At 42.7% G+C, this 23,255-nt stretch overlaps 1 protein-coding gene across 5 annotated transcripts in view; it reads left to right on the forward strand.

Moving 5' to 3' along the window:
• Positions 1-19,116, forward strand: part of SPEF2 (sperm flagellar 2) — a 157,000-nt gene extending 137,884 nt beyond the window's left edge. For 3 of the 5 annotated variants that reach the window (XM_074356987.1, XM_074357008.1, XM_074356997.1), the window contains exons 32-36: positions 3,189-3,281; positions 5,761-5,940; positions 12,145-12,384; positions 12,578-12,700; positions 18,593-19,115. In XM_074356987.1, the coding sequence (XP_074213088.1) occupies positions 3,189-3,281; positions 5,761-5,940; positions 12,145-12,384; positions 12,578-12,700; positions 18,593-18,682 (726 nt within the window). In that variant the 3' untranslated portion in view covers positions 18,683-19,115. Of the gene's footprint in view, positions 1-3,188; positions 3,282-5,760; positions 5,941-12,144; positions 12,385-12,577; positions 12,701-18,592 lie in introns of all 5 variants that reach the window. The other 2 variants (XM_074357016.1, XM_074357011.1) reach the window with 2 other exon arrangements.
• Positions 19,117-23,255: the final 4,139 nt, after the last annotated feature.

The raw sequence follows: 23,255 nt of genomic DNA on the forward strand, positions 1-23,255 counted from the left end.
TGATTTCCCCAGCTTCTAAAATGGAACGAGAGGCAGCATTTGCACAGCTCATCACGTTGGGGTCAAGAGGTTCTTGTCTTGTAGCAGAAAGAATTCAGAGACAAGAAAGCAAAGCAAGGATGTATTAAGAGATAGGTAGTACGCTCTCAAGAAAAGAGCAGGCAAACCCAGGTGGGCGGCTGCCCCGAGTTTCCCTGGCAAGCTCGTTATATGAGTGTAAAAATGAATGGGCAGAATATTCATTGGTGCGGAGGGGTTTGGGGTCATCTTTCCTGATCTTCATCCCAGCTCCACCTTCCCAGGTGGGGAGGAGGGATTTTTCATCCTTATTTAGTCTTGATTGGGAAGTTGGATGAGGTCATAATGAACAAAAGTTTACATTCAGATGGTGGGGATTCCTGCCTGCCCCACCCTTCTGCCTCCAGGACATGTATCAACCCAGAAGGTATGTTTTTTATTAGTCCAGAGGATCCTGTTTTTCTTGGTCTGTCCCAGGACCCCTGTTGTTTACAAGATGTATGATTGTCTATCATTTGCCCATGTCCCCCTTTCTCTGCTCATATCTAGCTACCTGCCTGCTCTAATAGCCAAGCTGGGTACTTCAGCTAAGCAATGAGAGCGTAAGAGTGCATCTCATTTGCCTTTGCTCCCACCCCTGCTGCAGCTGTCACACGCTCGCCTGTGTCGCATGTGCACTTTTAGTCACACTCATGTAGAATTCTTTGATGTTGAACTCTCGGCTCATCGTCTGTCGGTGAGGGTGCCCGTTACTGTAAGGCTTGATGAGCCCGATGTTCTAGGGTCCAAACAGTGCGGCGCTTACTCTTTAAGGAAAAGTAAAATAATCTAAAATTCTTTGGCCCTGTTTCAGCAAAAGAGTATGAAGGACATTTCCATATTTTAAGGAGAAACCACCTGATTATCCAGTGAGACAGGATGTGGTTGACCGAACCTTGCTTTATGAATTTAAACCCAGCCCTACCATACACACTGAACTTTTCACATTGCTGAAATTTCAGGGATGACTTTTTAGAAAACATTAGTCGTTCTCTAATTCCATCCTCTTTTCTTTCTCAGGTGGGCCTCTTGTATGTGAAACACTTTGAAACAGTTTCCTAATCTATAAAATATCACCTTTAAAAAAAAAAATCTAATATGAATGAATTCTTGGGTTTAAGAATCAGGGAAAATTCCTGTGCATTGAAACAATTTGGATATGAAATTGATGGTTGAAAAATGGGGGCAGGGTAGAATTCCTCTCTGTTTCTTTTCTTTTTTCTTTTTTTTCCTTTCTAGCTTCTTTTAGTATTTCCTCTTTATCACTGATTTTCAGCAAGTTGATTATTGTATTTCTCTCACTGTGGTTTTCGGCCCATTTCTTTTGCTTGGCGTTCACTGAGCTTGTTGAATATGTGGGTTTGTAGTTTTTGTCAAATTTGGAAAGTTGTCAGGATTTTTTTTTCCCAAATATTTTCTATGTAGCCCCATCCCTTCTCAAAATCCAATCACATGTTCGTCCCACGGCTCACTGATGCTTGATTCAGTTTTTTCCAGTCTTTTTTCCTCTCTGTTCTTTATTTTGCATTCGTAGCTACTTCTTCATCTTCCAGGTCACTGATCATTTCTTTTGCAGAGTCAAATATTATTAATACAATCCAGTGTATTTTTTATTTCAAATGTACTTTTTCTCTTGAAGTTTGTATCTTTTCATATATATCCTTCATTTCTTTCTTCATTGTGTGCATATTTCTCTATCTCCTTGAACAAATGAAATATATTTGGAATAGCTAAGTGAACGTTCTTGTCTGTTCATTCCGTTATCTGTGTATTTCTGTGTTTGTTTCTTCTGATTGATGTTTCTTCTGACTGTGGGTTAGATTTTCTGGCTTCTTTGGATGCCTAGTAACTTTATATAGGATGCCAGATGTTTTAATTTTACACTGTTAGGTACCAAATTTTATATACCTTGAAATATTGTCAGGCAAGCAGAAATGTTACTTGCAATCAGTTTTATCCTTCCAAGGTTGCATTAAGGTTTGTAAGGATGGGTCCAGAGCATCCTTTAGCGTAGGGCTAATCTGGCTTCACCACTAAAGTAATATCCTCCTGGAGGCTCTTCCCAAAGCCTTGTGGTTTAGAAGGTCCTTCCACTCTGCCTGATGGTACTGTTTTCCCTGATGGTCAATTGCAGACATGAATGAGAACACCCAAAGAAATAAACTGAATGCCAAATGTGTAGTATGAACAAGTCAAATTGGAGCTTAGAAGAGAGATCAAGGAGGACCTCCCTGAGGAGGTGTGATCTAAGCTGGATCTGGAAAGATGGATAGGTTTACATTGGTGGACAGGAAATCACCTCAAGTAGGAGTGATGATGTGAGCAAAAGTGAGAGAATGGTTCTGAGCAGAGAATGACATGACAAGATTAAAGCCTTGAGCAAATTGATATGGTCACATGATATGAGCTGAAATGAATAAGAAGGAGACAGGAAATGAAGACAGCTCCAGGGTTGCTGGAGTGGCCCATGACGGAGGCTTGAGACTCGAAACCAGCATGGCAGCAGTGAGAGTGAGAGGAGGGGAGAGAGGGGAGAGGCATTGCCAAGTGGGAACCAAGAGAGTTGCTCATTGGTGTCAGATGTGGGCTGAGAACGAGGTTTGTCATTAAAAAGAAGCCCATTGAGCTCTTGAGTCAGTCAGTCACTCCCTCAGCAAAGATTTTCCAGCATCAACCTTGTGCCCCAGCACCACGCAGGGTTCCGAGGACAGACAGCAGCACAAACAGGACACGTGGAATGGGAGCTAGTGTGACAGGCACAGACCCCTCTGAAGTTTTGCTGTGCAAGCATCGTCTAGGGCAGGGACTGTCAAGTGTCACCACAGGCTCCAACAGTTCAATACAGCTAGCATGCCCAGTGTGTGGGTTTTCATTTGTACATTAGCCACACGTACTACTGCACTCATACATCATACCCATTCTCTAATTTTTAAAAATAAAAATTGTAAAAGAACAAGATCAAATAAATGTAAATGGAAGTTCCTAGTATTTTCTCCTCCGTCACCATGATTTCTTCACCCTACTTGGGAGACCGCTGCCCTAGACACCTGCAAAGAAGGGGTTTAGTCCCTGGCTCTTAGAGGAGCAGTTGCATCTCAGCACAACTTTAATGATTCTCCTTTTTTGTATAGGCTGGCCTGTGGTTTATGGGAGATGAAGATATAAAAATTCCAGAAAATCCTCTTGAACCCTTGCCATTCAACAGGCAGGAGCATCTTATAGAGGTAATTATTGCGATCTTTAAAAAGTGTAGTACTATGTAACATTGACCAGTTTCTTTGTCTTTTCTTCCACCTGTGTAATTAGTTTTAGACTCTATTCTCACCCCCAGCTCCTTTGCTGGATCCTCACAGTGCAGAGTTTAATATTCACTAAGGTGGCAGCGCAGAGGAATCTGGGGAGGAGATAGGGGCCAAAATCTTAGACAGAGTCCTATTAATTCTCTGTGTGATCTTGGACAGTATCCATTACCTCTCTGAGTTTCACTTTCCTCGTCTGGCAAATAAGCTGTTACTGAATACATTTTTCTCTAAGTGACCTTCCAATTCTAAAAGCTTTGGATAGGAATGCTTTTTACCAATACATGTTTTTGCTCATTTCTCTTTCATTTTGACTAACACTCCAAGGGTTTGCATACAGTATTGCCCATGACCCATCAGATTATTATTATCAAAAATATCATTATTATTATTATTATCATTCACTTCTAGCCCTGAGGCCAAAATAGAATGCAAGACCTTAAAATCTAAAGCCTACTCTGACTTCAGTAGAATTGTTTGAAATATAAAACATAGATGTAACACAGCCAAACTCAATAAGATACAAGAAAAGCTGAATGGTAGATTTAGACATCACAGCAAACTATGTGTATCGATTAGTCAATTTCCAGCCAGCCCTTAGTTCAAAACTGCAGTGCATGACTCCAGTTAGAATCTGAAAATGAACAGTTCCCTTCCACTGGACGCATTTTCTTTGAGCATCTCTGCTAGATGCTGGCAGGAGAGTAGGTCAACGAAAGGGGTCAGAGAGTCACCAAAAAAGTCCAAGACATGAGGCTGGCAGTTGCAGGGGCACATGTTTGTTTTGGTTGTTGTTTTTTTGTTTTTTTTTTAATAAATGGAGAACTGACATCAATTCTCCTGGAAAGCTTTGGAAGACATCTCTTCATGATTCTGTGAATAAATCTGCCCACAACATAAACAATTTCTTCATTCCTTGAGAAGACCAGAAGTCTGAATATGATGCCAAGGAAAAAGCACTTTCCCTTTCAGCCAGAAGTTTCTAGAAATGTCCATCAGGGCATTACTCATGGAGCCAATAAAGGTAGAAATCAGCCCTGAGGACTGGGAGGCAGTGATGCAGGAAAGGGCCTTTGGGTACCAAGGAGGGGGGTGGCTCCCACCTGCTGCTGCTGCCCAAACTGCTGGAAAATGACACGGAGGAAAAGAGTAAACTGGGGACAGAGGCAGGACCATGGAGCCTGAGATGGAAGTGCTCTGATGGGATGAAGGACGGCTGACAGCTGTGGGTGTGTGTGATGTCCAGAGGACAGAAAGCAGTGTAGTTTTCCATCTATCTCTGCACTACATAAATCTTAATGCTCTTCAGCTGGGATTAAAAGCATAGATGCCACGGCTGACACGCTGTGACATCTTGATGGCGTTGCCTAACCTCTCTGGGCCGTGGTTTATTCTCATCCCTCTCTGCCGGGGTTGTTGAGCAGAGTGAACTTATACGTGTGGTACTTTTAGAGCAGTGACCGGCCCATAGCAAGCCCTGTGTAAGTGTCAGCTAAACAGAAGCTAACCATGCAAACTATAGATGGTTAAATGACGGTTAACGGTCACCATGCTAAAGAAGGTGTGCAAAGTGAAAACATAAGACAATATTATAACTTTATTTGGGGGGCTGTACTTAGAAAAGCAAAGACCAAATCTGGGGGAAATAGCCCGTGCAGAGGAATTCTGAAGGCCAGGCTCCCTGGGATCTGTTCCCCGTTCTTCCATGACTCATTGTAAGAACTGGAGCAGGTCCCTTCACCTCCCGGGGCCTCTGTATCCTCTTAAGAAGAGGGCTTAGCTACACCCCAGGGCCGCACCAAGCTCCCCTGCTTTGTCACCTGCGTTCTCTGTGGCCCACGGCCGGCAGGGCTCCTGGAGACAGGCCATTACCATTGTGCATGGGCTTGGATGACCTTAGAATCCCAGATACTGAATGAAAAGTCCAGCTGCATCCAAAAAAGGAGCCCCAAGACGTGTCTGTGCTGCAATCACATCATTGTCCCCTGACAGTGACAACACACTTCCTTATAACTGATGAGGTTCAGCCGAGTCCCGGCTGCCTAGTTTTTCACACAACACCAAGCATGACTGACTATTCCAGAGTAAAAGTCCTCAGGGATTACCTGAGAAAAGGCAGTTAAATTTCCTCATATTCAGATGCACAGGTTTTGTGTCAATCTCTTCTCCACACCTTCTGTCCATGTGAAATCCTTCTCTTACTTTGGGCTGTTAATATGTGTTGACGCCAAGTTCACGATTTGAAATACTAGCTATTTGCTAACAAATCCCAAGTGTCTATTTCTGTTCCAAACCTCTCTCTTCCTACGTTAAGCTCTTGGATACCACTGCCTACTGGACATCTCCACTTGAATGTTCTAGTAGCCATGTTTTATCTTTGGTTGAAATTCTTTTTGTGTGACAGTTTTTCTTTAGGCTATTTGCTGACCATGAGAAGGAGCCACCCCAGCTTGACTACACACAGATGCTGCTCTATTTTGCTTGCCATCCAGACAGTATGGAAGGGGTCTACCGGGCCCTCAGTGTGGCCATTGGGACTCATGTCTTCCAGCCAATCAAAGTGCCTGCTGTTGTTGCAGAAAAGGTAATTGGGTTCCAGAAACAGACCAGCATTGGGGTCTGGAGGGGATGCCAGAAGACCCTAAAGTTCTAACAGCAAAGACTCCATTTTTTTCATCTCTGTGTTTTCCCAAGTTCCTCACACAGTGCTTTACTAGATCTTTGATAAAACCTTACTCTACTGGATTGGTCCCTAAGAACTAGGGACCCATTACCCAAAAAAATGCTTCTGTAGTAAATTGAAGTTTGTTCAGAATTTCTTGGTGGAATCAAAGTTGCTCTGTAAAGGTCAGCCTTTAGTTTACATGAAGTGTTAATCCTGATAAATGAGAAAGAACTGGATATCAATGCAGTCTGCTTGTCACACTGTGTGGAAATTCTGTGCAAAACAAGTGCAGGCCTGAGACAGAGGCCACGTAGATGTGACACTTGATAGTGTCTCAGGCCAAAACCTGGCCACCTGAACTCCACAGACACTTTGTATCACCTACATCCAGGGACAAAAGAACTGAATATTTAAGAAAATCTCACACCCCGCTGTGGATTTCTAAAGGGTTGAGATTCCTTGGCTTTTGGGGGTGGAAAAGCCTCAGAACAGGGCACTGACTAATATACTAATTTGGTGCCTGTTGGCATGACCTTTTGGGGACAGAGCTGTGGCACTCATGATGGAATGCTTTGTTCTGTCCTTCTTTGTGGACACGGCGGGGAGAGAGATGCTGCCCGGCTCAGACTCCTCAGATGTCCTGGTTGCCCATGGTTGTCAGAATAGAGTGTGCTGGGCTCTCTGAGAAAAAATGGGAAGTTACTGTGACAACTTTCACATTAGGGAAGAAATAGACTCTTTGGGATACAACCCAAAGTGTTGGCCTCGAGCAGATGACCAGGAGGGGATGTCCTTGTCCTTCCCTTGGGGCCAGAGTGAGGTCAGACGGATGCGGAGTAGGCTGACAACTCAGGCCTCTTCGACCCCATGTGCTGTAGACGCACTTTAACACTGACACGACGACAAAGTTCCGCGAGGAGTTATTACTTTCACTCAAGAACGTTGCCTTCTTAGACCATTTAACTGTCCCCAAATAAATGGAGGGTTAGAGGTGGTCTGTCTTCACGGGGACTGCACTTGCCCCTTTCCCGGGGACAATGCTGCATCTCCTCACAGACTGGGCCTCCTGAACTCGACTCTGGCAGGGGTCATAGCCTGACTTGAGGTCTCAACTAAATGTCTGTCATCCGGGGCAGGCAGGCACCCTGCCCTAGGTTCCCGCAGCCCGCTGTGCCTCTCTCTTCTCGATACTTCTCATTAACAGCCACATCCTCAGGGTCAGCTCCCTCCCTGGACCCTGGGCGCCCTGTGGGCGGGGCAGGGCCGCCTGTCCTGTTCTGCCTCCCTGAACCTGCACTACTGCCACATAGCTCAGTAAACTTTCCACTGAGCACAGCAATCAGTTAATTCTTTAATTAGCTCTGTGCATCATACCCTCTGTGTAGCCCTGTGCTCTGCAAGGGCTACAGAAGAAGCCACATTTGTTCCCCTGAAGGGATTCTATCTAACTGCCCCATCCACACAGGCAAGAATGAGAGAACGATGGCCCAAATGCAGAGATCACAGAATAAAGGACAGATTAACACAGAGCCTTGCTGATCAAAAGAGGGGTCTGTGCCTTCTTCTTTGCTATCTCCCTATCTTTGCTTTTGCTATTCATCTCATCTCGAAGGGTTTGCGGCCCCTCCAGTATCCAAGGCCTATTTCAACTGCCGTTTCATTCCTGAAGCTTCCCCTGGCACACTGAGTGCTCTTTCCCCAGCGCTGCATTTCTGTTCAGATCCTCTCCAGCAGGACTGAGCACCATCACGTGCACACACACACGTTTATTCAACAAACACTTACGCAGCACCTGTGTGTTCTGGGAGCCACCCTTGACCTGGGGCTAAAGCAGGTAAAATAGAGACAACAGCAAATGGTGATAAAGGCTACAGGAAAAAAAAAGAATATAGGTAAAAATACAGGAGTCTGGGCGGGAGTTGCTGTGTTAAATAGGGTGTTCACAGATCTCTCTGTGAAAAGGCATATAAGCAGAAGCCTGGAAGAGGTGAGGGAGAGAGCCTTGCGGATCTCTGGAGGAAAAGCATTTTAAGTGAATACCGTGGTGAATGCAAAAGCCCTAAAGTGGGGTCGTGCCTGGTGTATTCCAAGGATCAGCGAGTCAGCTGTTGTAGTCGGAGAGGACTGAGCTGGAGGAGAGTAGCAGGAGAGAAAAGTGAGGGGGAAACAGCTCTGAGGGCCACTGGAGGGACCTTGGCTTTGACTCTGCCAAACAGATGAGATGAGAAGTCACTGGAGCATGGTCATTTGATTTAAAATATATCCCTATACAGAACAGACTATAAGGGGTAAAGGAGGGAAGTGAGAACACTAAGAATTCAGGCAGAGGCTATTTATCTATTGAATCCTACTGCTGTCATTTCTACCTTGAGCTGGAGACAACTTGTTGTCCATCTTTGTGTCCTCTGAAGTAGCAAGTGTGCAATAACGTACATAGCAAGTGCTCAATAAATGTTTGCCAACATGGCTGGGAAAGAGGAGGAGAGAAGGAAAGGATGGAATCCAGACTCCAGCGTAGAGCAGAAGAGAGTAGACATTCCAGGCAGAGGCAATAGCAGGGTTCAGGAGGCTGCAATGAGCCGGAAAGACCAGGAAAAAAAAGTGCTAGAACTGTTGCCATAGCAGCAGACAGCCAGCTGAGTGGGTAGCAGCCAGGCCAGCTAGCACAGGAAGGCACTGCATCCCTTCCGTCCCTGACCCGGTCAGGTCACTCACCATGAGCTAGTGCCTCACCCAGGAAGCAGCCCTCTGGAGTCCTTCTCTCAAGAGCCCTTTACAGCCCCAGGATACTGCACAAGAACCGTCCCATTGCCAGTGCTCAGCAGAGATGGAAGCGAGGTGAGGGGCAAGGGATGGAGTCGAGGTCTGTCACATGCCCCACACATAGGGCTGCTTCTGGCTTGGAGTGAACCCTAGGAGCTTTGAAAGTGAAGTATCCACCCACTTCCCTCATTCTTGCCCACTCTTGGTCCTCACCCCCCTGCCTCCAAAGATGCCCTGTTTCGGTAGCCTTTCCAACCATGTTCTAGCTTCCTGGGCAGCTTTATCCCAGGAAGCCACAATAAGCCTGCTCAGAAATAATGTCTCCAACAGATCAGTATTCACCCCCAGACATTGAATCGGGTCTTGGCTTCTGCTTTCCAAATAAACAACTGGAAATCTCCCCCGATATTTCATTCTTCCTTACTCTATATCTGCTACACACGCTGTTTTGTCAACGTGGCACAGACCTCCTGTTTAAATGCACGGCTTCTCAGGTCATTTAAAAGAAACTCGAGAACAAAGCGCTCATGAGCACGCCCTAGTCCTCATGAAGTTTCTGATAAGTTGACATTTGAGAAAATGGTTCATTCTGGCCTGTGGGCTGTGGGGGTTATGATATTGGAATTTAGTAAATTGTGAGCTTGACTCTCCCACAGTTTAAGGCTCTTGGTAAAACATATTGGCAGAGATGGTTTGAGGCCTTGGGATTCGAAAAATATACATTTTCATTCAGTTCTGCTCTTTGATGCTTTGTTCCCGTTAGTGCCAAGGACTGCCTTTCTGCTCTGCCCTCTGCGATGTGGGACTGAACGGGCTGAATGATGGGGCCATGTGGTCAGGCACCATCCTGGGGCACGTTTGCTGGGAGTCCTTGAGGGCTGCCTCTGAGAGTTAGCCAAGTGTGACAAGGGGTTTGCTAGCGCTGCAGCCTGCCTCGCTGCTGAGATGATAATGTGACTCACACCGAGTTTTGATACCGCTAATAACTGCTCATTCAGAAGCCCTGGCTTTTCTCCAAACTGGCATCCCTGGCTTTGCTCATACACCCACATTCACAATTGTGATCTTTCAGAGCTGTCTTTTGGAGAGAGCCCCCTCTCATGCATACCCTGCAGTCCCACCAGGATGCTGAGCTGGCTCCTGTGGTCCTCATTGTGGCCTGCCTCCCCACCCCCCACCGCTCCCACTGAGCCACTAAGTCTATTCTGCCCCAAACCCCTAGAGAGCAAAAACAGCAAACATTTACAGAGCATCCTCTGATGTTAATAAGTTAAGGATTCTTCACTCTAATCTTTCGAACGTTTACATTGTTATCTTTTGGTTAAAATTAAAAATCCATTTATCCCATGATGATTATCTCAAGTCTTTGAGAAGTTGGGTCCTCTCTAGTTATAGAAACAGTGCAGAGACCAGGTTCCTTCTCCTTTAGTTTTGTTATCACCTGCTGAGCCAGCCCAGTTAGTCATGTGCTCGCCCTCAGGTTCTGCCATTATCTTGTCCACGTAGCACCCATGCTGCACTCGGAGCAGAAGTTCATTCATCCTTCACTCACTCAGCAAGTTGTTTTGCATCTCGACCGTGTTCATTTCACCGTACTAAATGGGAAATTACTGACGGGTAGCCAGTGTGATGATCTCCGAACTTCCTCGGCTCAGGCAAAAAGGCTAATTTCACATTTCTGCCAGTAGCATTTCAATTGTTTAAAATGGAGAAGAGGCTAGATAGATAGATAGATAGATAGATAGATAGATAGATAGATAATTAATACTTAATTCCAAAATCTTTACCTGATAAAACATTCTCCCCCCACCATCCACAATTAGATTAAGTTCCCAATTTACCAAAGGATATAGAAACCCAACTAAAGCAAGGTGACCACACCGAGCTATAGCAAATGCAACCTGTCTTCATTACACCACCCTCAGCCCCTACTGATCCCTGCAAATTGGGCTTACAATGACCAGAGGCTTAGTTTTGTGCTGTGTTATAGTTCTTTTATAAGTGGTGCGCACATCATGACTATTTGGAAAGATCTTGCACTATCTGTACACTTAATGCTTCTACTAAATTGAGTGTTTACAGACCTTAGCATCCTCTTATTTTAAGCCTAAATTAGCATTTTTCCATCCTCTGGATAAAAGAGATTCAGCACTCGGGTGTTCTCTGACGTCTGGCCAGCCAACATTCTGAAAATGCCCCTTTTTTTCCTGTGGCAAATGACCAAATGTCTATTACCTCATCATCAGAAATACATACATGTGACACACATTTATTACAAATCTACTATAGAGAATTTGTAAAGTACACATCAAAGTGAAAAAGAAATCACCTGTTTCACTAATCAGAGGTAACCACTGTTAATTCTGTGATGTATCTGTTTCTTTTTTTCATTAATAAGTATATATATGTAAGACAGTGAGGATCCTGGTGTATTTATTATTTTGTGTTCTGTTTTCTTTTGGCACTTATCCTGTGAGTGTTTTCTCATGTCACCAGGTATCCTTCTAAACCAAAATGTTCAGGGCAGCGTAGTGTTCTGTCACAGACCAGTACTATCATGGATGTCACCCTTCCCCATTTGGGGAATCGTAGGTTTTCTATTTTTGCTATAAGTTTCAATATGAATGAATATCCATATACAAAAGTCTTTGTGCACATGATTTTTTTTAGAATTAATTCCTAGATCAATAATTACTAGGTCAAAGGGTAGGAATATTTTTCAGGCTTTATATAAGAAATTACAACAGAAACAACAGACACCTTCCCATACTCAGAATGCCAGTGTCTGAGAGCATGGCTTCTCACCAAGTTTCAAAGAGCAGCAATAGGAATCCCAATCTGCCTATATTCCATTTGTTTTCTATTTTACTTTCTGAATGTTTGGTCAGGTCTAACTTCCAGCACACAAACAAATGTTCTCAAAGCTTTTAGAATCTGCCAAGCTTAAGAAATGAACTTGCCGTAACCTCTTGACTACAGGCAATTTCCAAAGAACATCCTGTTAAAAAACCTATGTTCAAGTGTAGAAGTCTAATGGCTGTTGTATGAATTCATCCCAGTGTCCTTTTACTGAGGAATATGATGGAGCTGGCAGGGAAGTCCACAGAGCCTGTGGAGAGGTGAAAAAGACACACCCCATGCTGAGGCTTCTGTAAACTACCAGCAGAATTGGTCTGGGATTTTGACATGATTTCCAGGGCAGCTAGCATATTTTACGTCTAGACTTTGTTTGGCTAGTTTGTGATGGACACTATCATCCCAGGGCAGAAAATGTATGGGTCAAAATTGGTGTTTCCTAAATATCTCTTTTAGTGGAAAGATTTCAGTCTGATTTCAAGTTCTCTTCATTTAATTGCACAGACCTCCTCCCTTACTGATATGAGTCCAGTTGAGGAATATCTGGAAACTAAGGAAAATTTTATAAGTGAGGAAAGGGAATTACAAGAGAAAGGGGAGGAAAAAGAAGAAGAAATCCCTGAAAATGCAAACACGGAAATGATTTCCATGGAAACGTTGCTCAAAGTGTTCGGAGGAGGAAACGAAACACAGGACTCAAACAGATTTGCCTGCCCTCAGAAGACGGAGAACGTTTATTTAGAGGTTGGTTAGATTATTTTATAAAAGGGGCATCCTGTACCAAAGAAAAGCTTCCCTCTACATTAAGCATATTTTCATGGAATTTCTCTCCAATTCTATCATTATATAGAAATTATGGCGATTCCTTTAGTAAATAAGATCATTTTTAACGTCAGCAGGATTGTAAAGTTAATTAACTTCCTTTTTTTCTTTAAAGAACTTCATAAAAGTATTTCAGGACTTGGGTTCCAAGAATCTGGAGCCAATTAAAGTTGCCGTTCTTCTGAAGCATCCTTTTATTCAAGACCTGATTTCAAGTTATCCAGACTATAAAATTCCTGTGAGTATTACCTGAAGGTCCTAATACAGTCCTGATTTGGTTGAGTTCAGGTTCAGGGCTTGGTGGGTTATGTCAAACGTGGAGAAACAGAAAGAGGGAAGGAGCTGGACTTGACCAGAACAGGGTCTGGGGAACTAAGCTGGCAACAGCATCAGCAGAAAGGCCAGCCCAAAATACCCAAAGGGCAGCAAGGTAAGGCGTAGTAGAAGTGACTCTCAGAACGTCAGCACCGTGACAGTCAGGACTGTCAGTATATGGATAATACGATCAGGACCTTGGATAGAACCAGCAGTACTAGGGATAGTACTGTCAGTGCTACGGAGTTGCCCTCTCAGGACTCTGAGGACATGGATCTACCACAGAAGACTGGAGGTAGTTGGTAGTTAAAGTAGGTGGGTGGCAGTATTAGTGCCCTGTATCAGTCCAGCCATCTAATGACCCTAGCCTATGACCGAAGAGAATGGAGACCAGAATCCCTTCCCACTCGTCAACCCCCCCCACCACCAAAGAGAATTAAGGAGACTATGATCCCCAGCCGAGTGCTGGCGTGTTCACCACACTCTAATCATGGTGCACATGATCTAAATAGTGCATGCAGTGCCTGTGCTTATGAAAGAACGGGTGTCAGTTCCGTCAGAGAAACTGTTCAAGGTGGGGAAACTGAAGGCAAAACCCATAGAGACTAGAGCGACCCAGCAGAGGGAAGAAGGAAGAGAGGAAGACCTGTGTCTCAGAGCTCACACGGGAACCAAGCACCGCTCAACCACACATGCAGAAAGTGCGCCCACCACAGCAAGTCCCAGGTCTCCAACAGCAGGGGCTACAGAAGGCAGAGAGGTCCCCCTCTCAGAGGACAGCAAGCTGCTGCAACCCTCTTGCAAACCTCACACATTTAACAGCATGAAGTCTACCTATTTGCCTCCTGCTAGGCTAAACTGGCTAAAGTGCAGGTGATCTAAGATGCATTTCTCCTGAGTTCTCGGCTGTCACCTCCTATGTCCAGAAATGAGACTATCCAGACTTAAATATCTTTGTACCAAAATTTATTTGTTCTAAATTGATGACCCCTTTAAATTTTTATTATATATAGGTAATCATTGAAATTGGTTTCTAATAAGCTAACAGGCACTAAGCATTTCCAGTAGTGAGGTATGATTGCAGCATTTGAGAATATAGACTCAAAAAGGAATCAAAAAGTCATGGGACTGAATCTCAGGTTCACCACTCACTAGATACCTGACCTAAACTTTCCCTTGATCCTGGCTTTCTCATCTGTTAAATGAGGACAACATCCATTCCTAGTCAAAGGGTGGTGGAGAGGATGAAATGAGATCTGGCATCTAAGCACTTGGCTCAGTATCTGACTCACGGCAAGTACTAAGGAAGTGATGGCAGTTAGGATAACCGTTCACTGCTGAGCACTCACTACAGAGGCTAGTAATGGGAGTTTCCAGGGGAGACAGAAATGTGTGTACCAAATTCAGTTACTGCTCTCACACAAATCCCACTTCTGTTTGCAAGAGAATTTTTACACACAGGGATCACCAGGAAATGGTAGAAGGTAAACCACCCAATCGCAAAATTACAGGAATTCAAAACATAGGACTTTTCTGTGGGAGAAGCCAAGTCTTCAAAGATGGCCGGGATTTGGGAAAGTGCGGGCTGGGAAGAGCAGAAGTGCATTTGGATTTTGCTGCTGGGGTGGAGAGGGGGCCACATCCTAGGTGGAGGCGTTGGAGCAGGACCAGCGGGGGCAGAGCAGGCGGTGGGGCTTCCAGTGATCCCATCCCACGAGTACGATCAGGTCAGATTGCAAAGAACCCAGATCTCATGCAGGGAAATTTGGATCTGATTTGAATAGCAGTGGAGAATGGCATAGGTTTCTGAGCAGGGACATAATGTGACTCTAATTTCTTCATCCCTAAGTGTTTCTTTACCCCTTTACCATACTATATCATTATGTCTCTACATTTAACAGGGTCCTTTTTTGAAATTACTTGTTTATTTAAATAGGCCCAAAATACTTGGAAACATGGCTGAAATTATTCCAAGTCATTGTACTTGAACATTCCACAACATTTACTGCTTCCCTTGAAACTGCTATGTTACAGGTCCCTTTTGGCATCTTATATTCCATACTTCCATTAATAAGGAATAGCTTTCTTCCCCACTGAGGAGGAGGAGGGCATGAGCCAGTGTGATCCTAGTGGGGTCAGAGCTCATCAGAATCAGACAAGTGGGTGGAGAGAGGTGGGTGAGTGGGTGTCACATGCAGGATGGGGGGGAGTCATCAGCTGTGGGGTCTCCCCCTTTTTGCTTTCCTCTAGGCCATCATCATTCCATGTGAGATGAGTCCAGAGACCCATTACTTTAGACTGCAATTCATCCTCAGGTTCTGTTCCATGTTGCAGGAAACAGCCCTCTTATTTTAAACCAGTAAAATAATTTTCAGATTTCCTTAGTTTTATGTATAATAGGGTTTACCTTATCTTACTAAGGTCAACTAGGAGCATAAAACACCAGGTTGATTTCCTCCCATCACGGGAGAACTCCCTACAGAGTCAGGAGAACATTCTTACTCTGTCCAGAATGACCAAATATGATTGACTTGCAGAGAAGATTCTATTTGGCATTTTCCTGAGAAAAGAAACAGCCAACAGGTGGCTGACTGCCTTTGAAGGTCATCCCCTGAAGATGTGTTCTGACTCCCAGGGAAAGCTGGGGTCTGAGCGGCTTTTTTTACTTTGCACGTGTCCCTCATTTTGGGGGTAATTTCACCAACTTGCACCTCAGCTAAAGCCCTCTGGCATTTTGAACACATGGGACCGACCCGGGTGTGGCAGGATGTTGAATATTCTGGGCTGCTGCCCACTGTGTCCGCAGAGCACCTTGAGGCATTGACGGCCAAAACAACCTCTTTCACTGCCCTAAATCTTCTCTGGTGTGCAGATGCCTCTGGCTGACAGCCACCCAGTGGAAGGTTGTCTGACCTCCAATGGACCAGCCTCACAGCACTGGTATCCGCCTGACAGTCTAAGAGTAGGAAGAGAGTTTGTCTGTTTGTCTGTCTGTCTGTCTGTCCGACGGTTCGTTCCTTCGTTGCCAGAGTGCTTCTGCCAAGTAAGCTGCTTCCACTGTCCCTGTCCTCGTCCTTCACATCTTCTCCCTGTCACTCCGCCAAGGGATCTACTGAGAGTAGACCACCTGCTACAATCGGGGCACATTCATATGATTGTGACCCAAGGAGAGCTGAGCCTTTGACCTGAAAAGCCAACATTCTGATGTTCGAAAATGAAAGAGGTTCCCTTTCCAGTAAGGGGCTCTATTCTCATTTTCACTAAGCAAACAGAGAAAAAGAAAGAAAGGAAAAGCAAAAAAAAAAAAAAAAAAAAAAAAAAAAATCTCTGAAGACTCAGTTACCAACACTCTCGTCCTGTCATCAATTTTTGCTCCAGATATCCATGTGCAAGTAAATAGATCACATTTTTAAAATGAACCTTAACCACAGTGATGTTATTTGGAGATCTTTCAAGATAAGTAGAGCAAAAACTAGAGTGTGGTTTTTCAGGTTAAAATGCTGTTTGCTGTTACAAACAGTGGGAAGTGAAGGTCGTTCCCTAACAGCTCTGTGTTGACGAGGTTCATGTTCGGAAGCAGCAAACATTTTAAAATACATATTGAGGGGGAAAAGCAAGTATACACAGTTATTTTGATATGTTTTACTTTGGCTCTTGTTGGGAGGTGGCCTGGCTTTGTGGTTGGAAGAATGGGCTCAGGACACATACTGATTGGTTCACACCTATAAACTGTGTGACCCTGCGTGAGTGACCTCCTGGTTCCTTGGTTTCCCCATCTGTAAAATAGGGTTAATTATCAAACATACCTCACAGGGTCCTGGTATGGATTAAATAATTTAATACGTATAAAATGCTTAGCTCCATGCTTGGCAGATAAAAAGCACTCAATATAGGCTAATTATTACTACTATTATTACTGATCTGTTGGTGGTTGCAGTACACAGGAAATATTTCTGAGCCATGCAAAATTATATGTGGATGAAGTAAAAAGCTAGCATTTCATCTCCTGGAAAGAAAGGAGGCTATCTCTGGTGCAATGACAACAGAGGGTCCAAACACAAGTCCCAGGGTTCAATCCCTATATGGATGACGGAGATTTTTGTATTGGATTCTATAGTTACTCAGTTTAAAGTCACTGATAAAACTTCTCCTTTCGTAGATCTTATACAGAGAGGTTATTTTCAAGAAATGTTCCTAAATTCTTAAGAAAATGCTTTGGTTAAATGCACCAGGATCAATGAGGACTCTGTACCTCGGTGCTTAGTGAGGAAAGTCGGTTAACTTCCTGTAATAAACAAATTTACAAACATCAGGAGACACCCAATTTTCTACAGCAACCCAACAAATATAGTTTCTTGTAATGAATACGTCTGAATAAAAGTGACTTTCCTTTGGCAAGCCTGTAAATCAAGCGTATCTCCTTAAAATTAAGGGTACCATTCAATAGGAAATAACAGTCAATCTTTTAGTGTCAAAATCAGAATGTCACAGGAGAATTTCTTATAAACGAATGATCAGGCTCCAATCACCCGAAGGCAAAATACCTATAAATATCAGTGTAACCTGGAGGGGCTTGCAATCCACTTTAAATTCTTCAAGGTATCTGAGTTTAAAATTTGCTCCAACTTTCTCTTTTATGTTTATAACAAAATGCGATGGTGGCTTCATTTCGAGACTCTCTCAGGCTTTTTTCCCCTAACTGCTACCAAAAGTTATGGCCCCTGATTTCAGCTGTAAATTTAGGCGAAGCTGATTTAAATATCTGGAGCTAGTCATTTCCCCCCAGGCAACAGAGTGTCAGATAATCATAGGTCAGCTTAGTTCTTAATCCCCAAGTTAACATTCACGAATCAGCATTAATTAACAATTATAAGTAGACATGTTATTAAGAGCTGTGTTGGGTAGGACCAGAAAGGTCCACAGAGAGCAGCCGTTCTTTTTCACTTAGTTCACTCAAGGTTGACCTTTGGCTGTAGGAGATCTGTATTTTCAAAGAACATACTCTCTCAAGAAAAATGATTCACTATGATTCCTGGCAGTGACTGATACAGTGATGTGTATGTTACTCGGCAGAGATCAGTTTAGAGAGTGAACTAACTCTTGTCTTTGTGAGTAAAAATGACTGCAATCAAACTGAAACCTTTGGAGTTCTGAAGAAAAGAGTCTTGTGTTCTTGAAGCACTTCCCTAAAAAAAAAAAAAAACAAAAAACTGGAAACTGTATAAATATAATCCTTCATTTTTCACATGTGTTTGGACCCCTTCTACATTATGATAATCTTTAAAATTTATTTTTTTAAATCTGTGATTTAAAATATAACACAGCTGGTGGGTATTTTAAGTGGACAAAAACCAGACCATTTTATCCCTAATATTTTAAAAGACATGGAGAAATGAGACAATCTTGCCCTCAAAATAACCTGCAGTTCTAAAACTCTACTACTCTGTAGACATGATTAATTTGGCATTAGTATTTACCTTTAATTGACTTTTGTTGAGTAACAGGGAAATAATGTGTTGGCTTGCCCGTTATGTGCAAGCTCTGTGTAATTTCTTTTACAAATGTTATTTAATCAAATATGACAACTCTATTATTAGATGTGGAAATGGAATATCCAAGACCTTTGATCATTCCAAGGGCACGAGTGAGTTGCAGGGCAGAATTCAAACTAGACAGAGAACAATTTTCTAAAAGGAAAATAAACAAATAAAAACAACTTACTGAATAATCATGGTCATATATCATTGATCAGATGGTCATTAATCTTAAGTCATTTATTAATGTTTGTAACTTCTCTTTGACTCTCTTCTCTTAGGATATCAAAATAATTCTCCAAAGGAGTGAGCACATACAAGGAAGTGATGGAGAGAGATCTTCTTCAAGACTTACAGAGGAAAAGAAATGAAGAGAAAAGTGTGTGATTTGGCAATGAATCTTTCAAACAGCAAATGTAAACATGGTGTCTGTCCTATATGTTATGTTCTAAGTGTAGAAATGACCCTTTGGTTATGGGGGTCCCTGCAAAGGGAGCCTTCCTTAACTCAGAGAATATTCTGGAATAAACCTTAAATTTCAGAGCAAACATCCAGAGTAAGGAGTAATGCATTTTGAAGTGATTCTGAAGCTAGAAGGCACCAGAACAATATGTTCAAAAATAAGCATAAGCTTAAGTCATGAACAGTCCCTGGGAGAAGTATCTACATTAGGCAGATACAGTGAAGATTTCCCCAAAGCTCCACATCACATACCGTTTGCAGTTTTTGCTTGGCCTGCCAGGAAATTCCAAGGTATAGTTCAGTAGCAAAAGAGAAGGTTCGCTATCAACTACTGGCACAGCCAGGACCCTCTCATCTAGTCATAACTCCTTCTTAATAGAATGTTTCTTATATTGATATATGGACAGTTGTTATCTCTTGGATAAATTAGTGACTCAAATTCAGTAATATTTATCTCAAGAAAGTGATTTTTCTGTTGTTGTTGTTGTTGTTTTAAGTGAGCAGTAATGCATTCTCAGTGGCTGGACATCCATGAAATGCCCTTAGGGTCTCTTCACAGGCTGCTCCTTCTGAAGATCTTTGCTGGATTCCACCCCCTCCCCGCCCCCGCACTCTTCTACTCAACCTCTAAGTGTTGGAGGGTCCCAGCACCCAGCCTTCTCTGTCCACAGTCAACCACTGGGTGATTCATTCATTTCCATGACTTTATGGGGCCAAAGCTGAAGTTTCTGTTCCCATCTTCCCCCCAAATCCAAACTTCTCTCTTACCATCTACTTGATAGCCACATGGATAACTCATCTTTCTGGAAAACTCAACATGTCCAAGCCAGAGAGAGAGAGCCCTTTGGTCACCCCTCTGCTCCAACCCTCTATTGGCGTCCCATCTTAGGCAGGGTCTGGTCCACATCCTCACCTTGATCTTATCCCTTGCTGCCTCTCTGATCTCATTTCCCACCATTCTCCCCCTGGCCCATTCCACTTCAGCGACAAACGTACCTTGGTGATTCTGGAACATATCCATTACACTCCTGCCTTAGGGCATTTGCACTTGCTTTTCTCTCTGCCTGCAATGATTTTCTCCCAAATATCTGCATGGCTTGTCCCCTGACTTCCTTCAGGTCTCTGTTCAAATGACACTTTGTCAGTAAGACTTTCCCTCAACACATAATGCAAAATAGAAATAACCCACCATCCCCGCACACCTCACCCCACTGGATTTTTTTCCATTGTGCTTATCAACATCTGACAAGCTACATGTGTACTCTCTTGTTTGTCTGTCACTCCCCTAGGCTGTAAGTTCCTAGTAAGGGATTTTGTGTATTTTCTTTATTGCTATGCTCTAGAACCTAAGACTAAAATCATGGCCTGCTTTTAAGTTGTGTTAATACATTTGTGCAAAACATGTAGAAATATCACATTTAGACTGATCACTAAAACAATGAGTAATCCAAAGACAATTTCAATTATTAATGAGAATTATATTCTATTTCTTGAAAGTGACACATCTCCTAAATTTGCTTCTTAGAATACTTGTCTTCAAGAGGGTAGAGAATGGTGATGGAGAGGCTTAGGAGATGGGGAGGAAACTCAGCCAGAGATTTCAAAATTTCAACTCCACTGATTCACGTGGAATTCTAGTTATTACAGAGAAGGGAGTGGAGGAATATCTGAAAATCGAATTCATATAAATAAGATATCATGATAAGGAGACAGACATTAAATGAATCCACATTTTATTAAGGACTGAACAAGACAAAGCAACATTACATTGCAATAGGAAAAAATTAAAAGCAGAGACAACAGAATACTATCTGTAATAATTCCTTGTGTTTCTTTGTAATTCCTTGTTTTGATAATGCTCTTGCACAGTGTTTTAAAGAAGGAAATTGCAGACTTTCCATCATGACACCCATTTGTTCATCTAATCAATAAGAGAGCAAAGGTGTCCCTGTGGGTATTTGCTGCATGTCAGTCTCTCCATCATTATCAGAATTAAGCAGATCTGGTGACTAGTGACAGATGTTACCTAGAGATGTAATTGAAGCTCTCCTACTGCAGGTTCTGGAGCAGGCAAAGTTGGAACTTCACACTGAAACCAGACTGCAAGGGATTCTACCAGAGAAAGAATGTTCTAGAAGCTCATCTCCTGATGGGCCTTTCAAGTCTTATAATTCTAGTCAATGTCCAACCATCTTCATATCATTCTGATGCTGCTTTGCATTACATATTTACCATGTCCTCCAGCTTTTGCTTTTGTGAGATGGATCTGAAGTCTCTGATCCTAGTTGCTCTCCTCTGGATACCCCGTCAAGATACCAGTCTTAATGCCCAGGATGTCAAAGCCGTTTTGTGTGAGGGCACACACACACATACAAATACAAACACACACACACACACACACACACACACACCCCTGCAGATTTTGAGGAGTCTGTGGTGACCAAAAGAAACTGATGACTTATATTAAACTTACAAATAACTAAAACTTCTAAGCCTTTGTTTTATGTGCTTTAGTTAAACCACATTTCCACCTATCTTAACAGAAACCACTTTTTTTAAAAGTTAAAGAATATGTATTTCATATAACCCTATTAAATTCATCTTTCAAATATATTCCCATATTTTATTCTGTCACGTATTAGAAGAAAGTTTATAACCCGGTTCCATCATCCAGCACCTGTGTATTGTCTACGTATATGATGGTGCTCCTGTCCTGGTCCAAGGGCCCTGGGAGAGGAGGACTCCTCACTCCCCTCTGGGGAACACCTGGAGCCTCCAACCTTCTGCCCTCTCCTGTGGCAACACCTGTGCTCCCCTGCAGGTCCTCATCTTAGTTAAAACTGAGGAGTTAATCTGATTTTAAATCTCCAAAGAAGCCTGTGCATTTCAAGACTCCATACATTCAATCCATTTATTTGAATGGAGGTACTAGGGATTAGAACCCAGGACCTTATGGATGCTAAGCATGCGCTCTACCACTGAGCTATACTCTCCCTCCAGTACATTCAACCCAAATACCAGGCTTGAAAAGCCAGCCCTAAAGAGGCCATCATATCACATGATGAACAGCTGAGCCAACCATTCTACTGGGCAATGGTTCTGCTGTGGTTTGTTTTTTGGGTTTTTTTGTTTTTGTTTTTGTTTTTGTTTTTGTTTTTTTGCCCTTTTGGTGTATGTTAGATTATAAGATTCAGGGATCACTCAGAAGTCATTAAAACATAGTATTTTCTACGAAAAGAAAGGGAAGCTGATGCTACTTCTTTTGAAATAAAGTTAGCACTAATGATGTCTCAATGAAGGGATTACCTGGGTAAAAGATGGTAAAGCAGAGCAGAATGTCCGTTATTGTATGGTAGCAGCGAAACATGCCTTCTTCACTGCTTCCTTTGGCTCCCGCACACCTAAGATGAATGACAGGACGGTGAAGATGGTGAATGAAGTTCACTACTCGACCCATAAATTTCTCTTTCTCTTCTCTTTCTTCCCCTGAATAGGTCTCTTCTTCTTCTTCTTTGCCTGACTATCAATGTCCACTTATTTCAAAGATCCATTTCTTTCTCTTTAACAAAGACTGATATTTTAGATTAATTCATGGGAAAAACCTAAAAAGGGGTCACCATTTCTTCTAAATCATGAAGCAAGGAGGTGTCAGCATGGATTCCTTGAAATAGCCATACCCAGGATCATTTCCTGCCAACATAACATTGATCTTATTGGAAGTTTATGCCATGCAGGCCCACCTTCTCTCCATCCTTATCAAACTCAGCCTCCAAATTGTCACCCTCTTCAGCATCTCCCACTATTTACACCATCTCCTCTTTCTCTCTCTCTTTTTTTTTTTTTTTCTTTGCGCTAAACGTTACTACGCCCTCTAGCTATTGCTTCCATGAGATGGATCTGAGTCTTTCATCCTTGTTGCTCTCCTTTGGATCTCAATGTGGCATTTTACAGGGTTATTCATAATGTTTTCATGATATCCTTGGGAATAAGGTAAACAAATATGGACCAAATGCAAAGACAAGTGAATTTGTAACTGGTGGAGTGACTTTAGCAAATACAGAAGATTCATTACGTGAATTATTCATTATCCCTCTTCTTCAATGGACTCAAGAGTCCTCAAGAATCTTCAATGGACTGTTAACTCTAGGAGATACTGACCATGGGTCTCTTGCTCACCTCTGTGCTGCAAAACATCAGCAAAGAAATTCAGAGAGAGAGAGAATCCCTGTGAATTATAATTGTGGTTGACACAATGCTGGAAGAAATTTGAATTTAATTATGTTTAATAAGTAAAAGAGGACCCAATAACAAGATTAAGATGTTAATAATAGGTAACAATAGATAATAATAGTTAATGTTATTGAGGGTTTACTATGTGAGTCAGACACTGTGATCAGAGCTTTACAGGCATTATCTCATTTAGCTTCATAACTCTGTGAAGTAAGTACTCTTAAAATTGCCATTTACACATAGCGAAAATGG

Source organism: Camelus bactrianus, chromosome 3 (assembly GCF_048773025.1).
Source record: "Camelus bactrianus isolate YW-2024 breed Bactrian camel chromosome 3, ASM4877302v1, whole genome shotgun sequence".
In the NCBI taxonomy this organism is placed as follows: Eukaryota; Metazoa; Chordata; class Mammalia; order Artiodactyla; family Camelidae; genus Camelus; species Camelus bactrianus.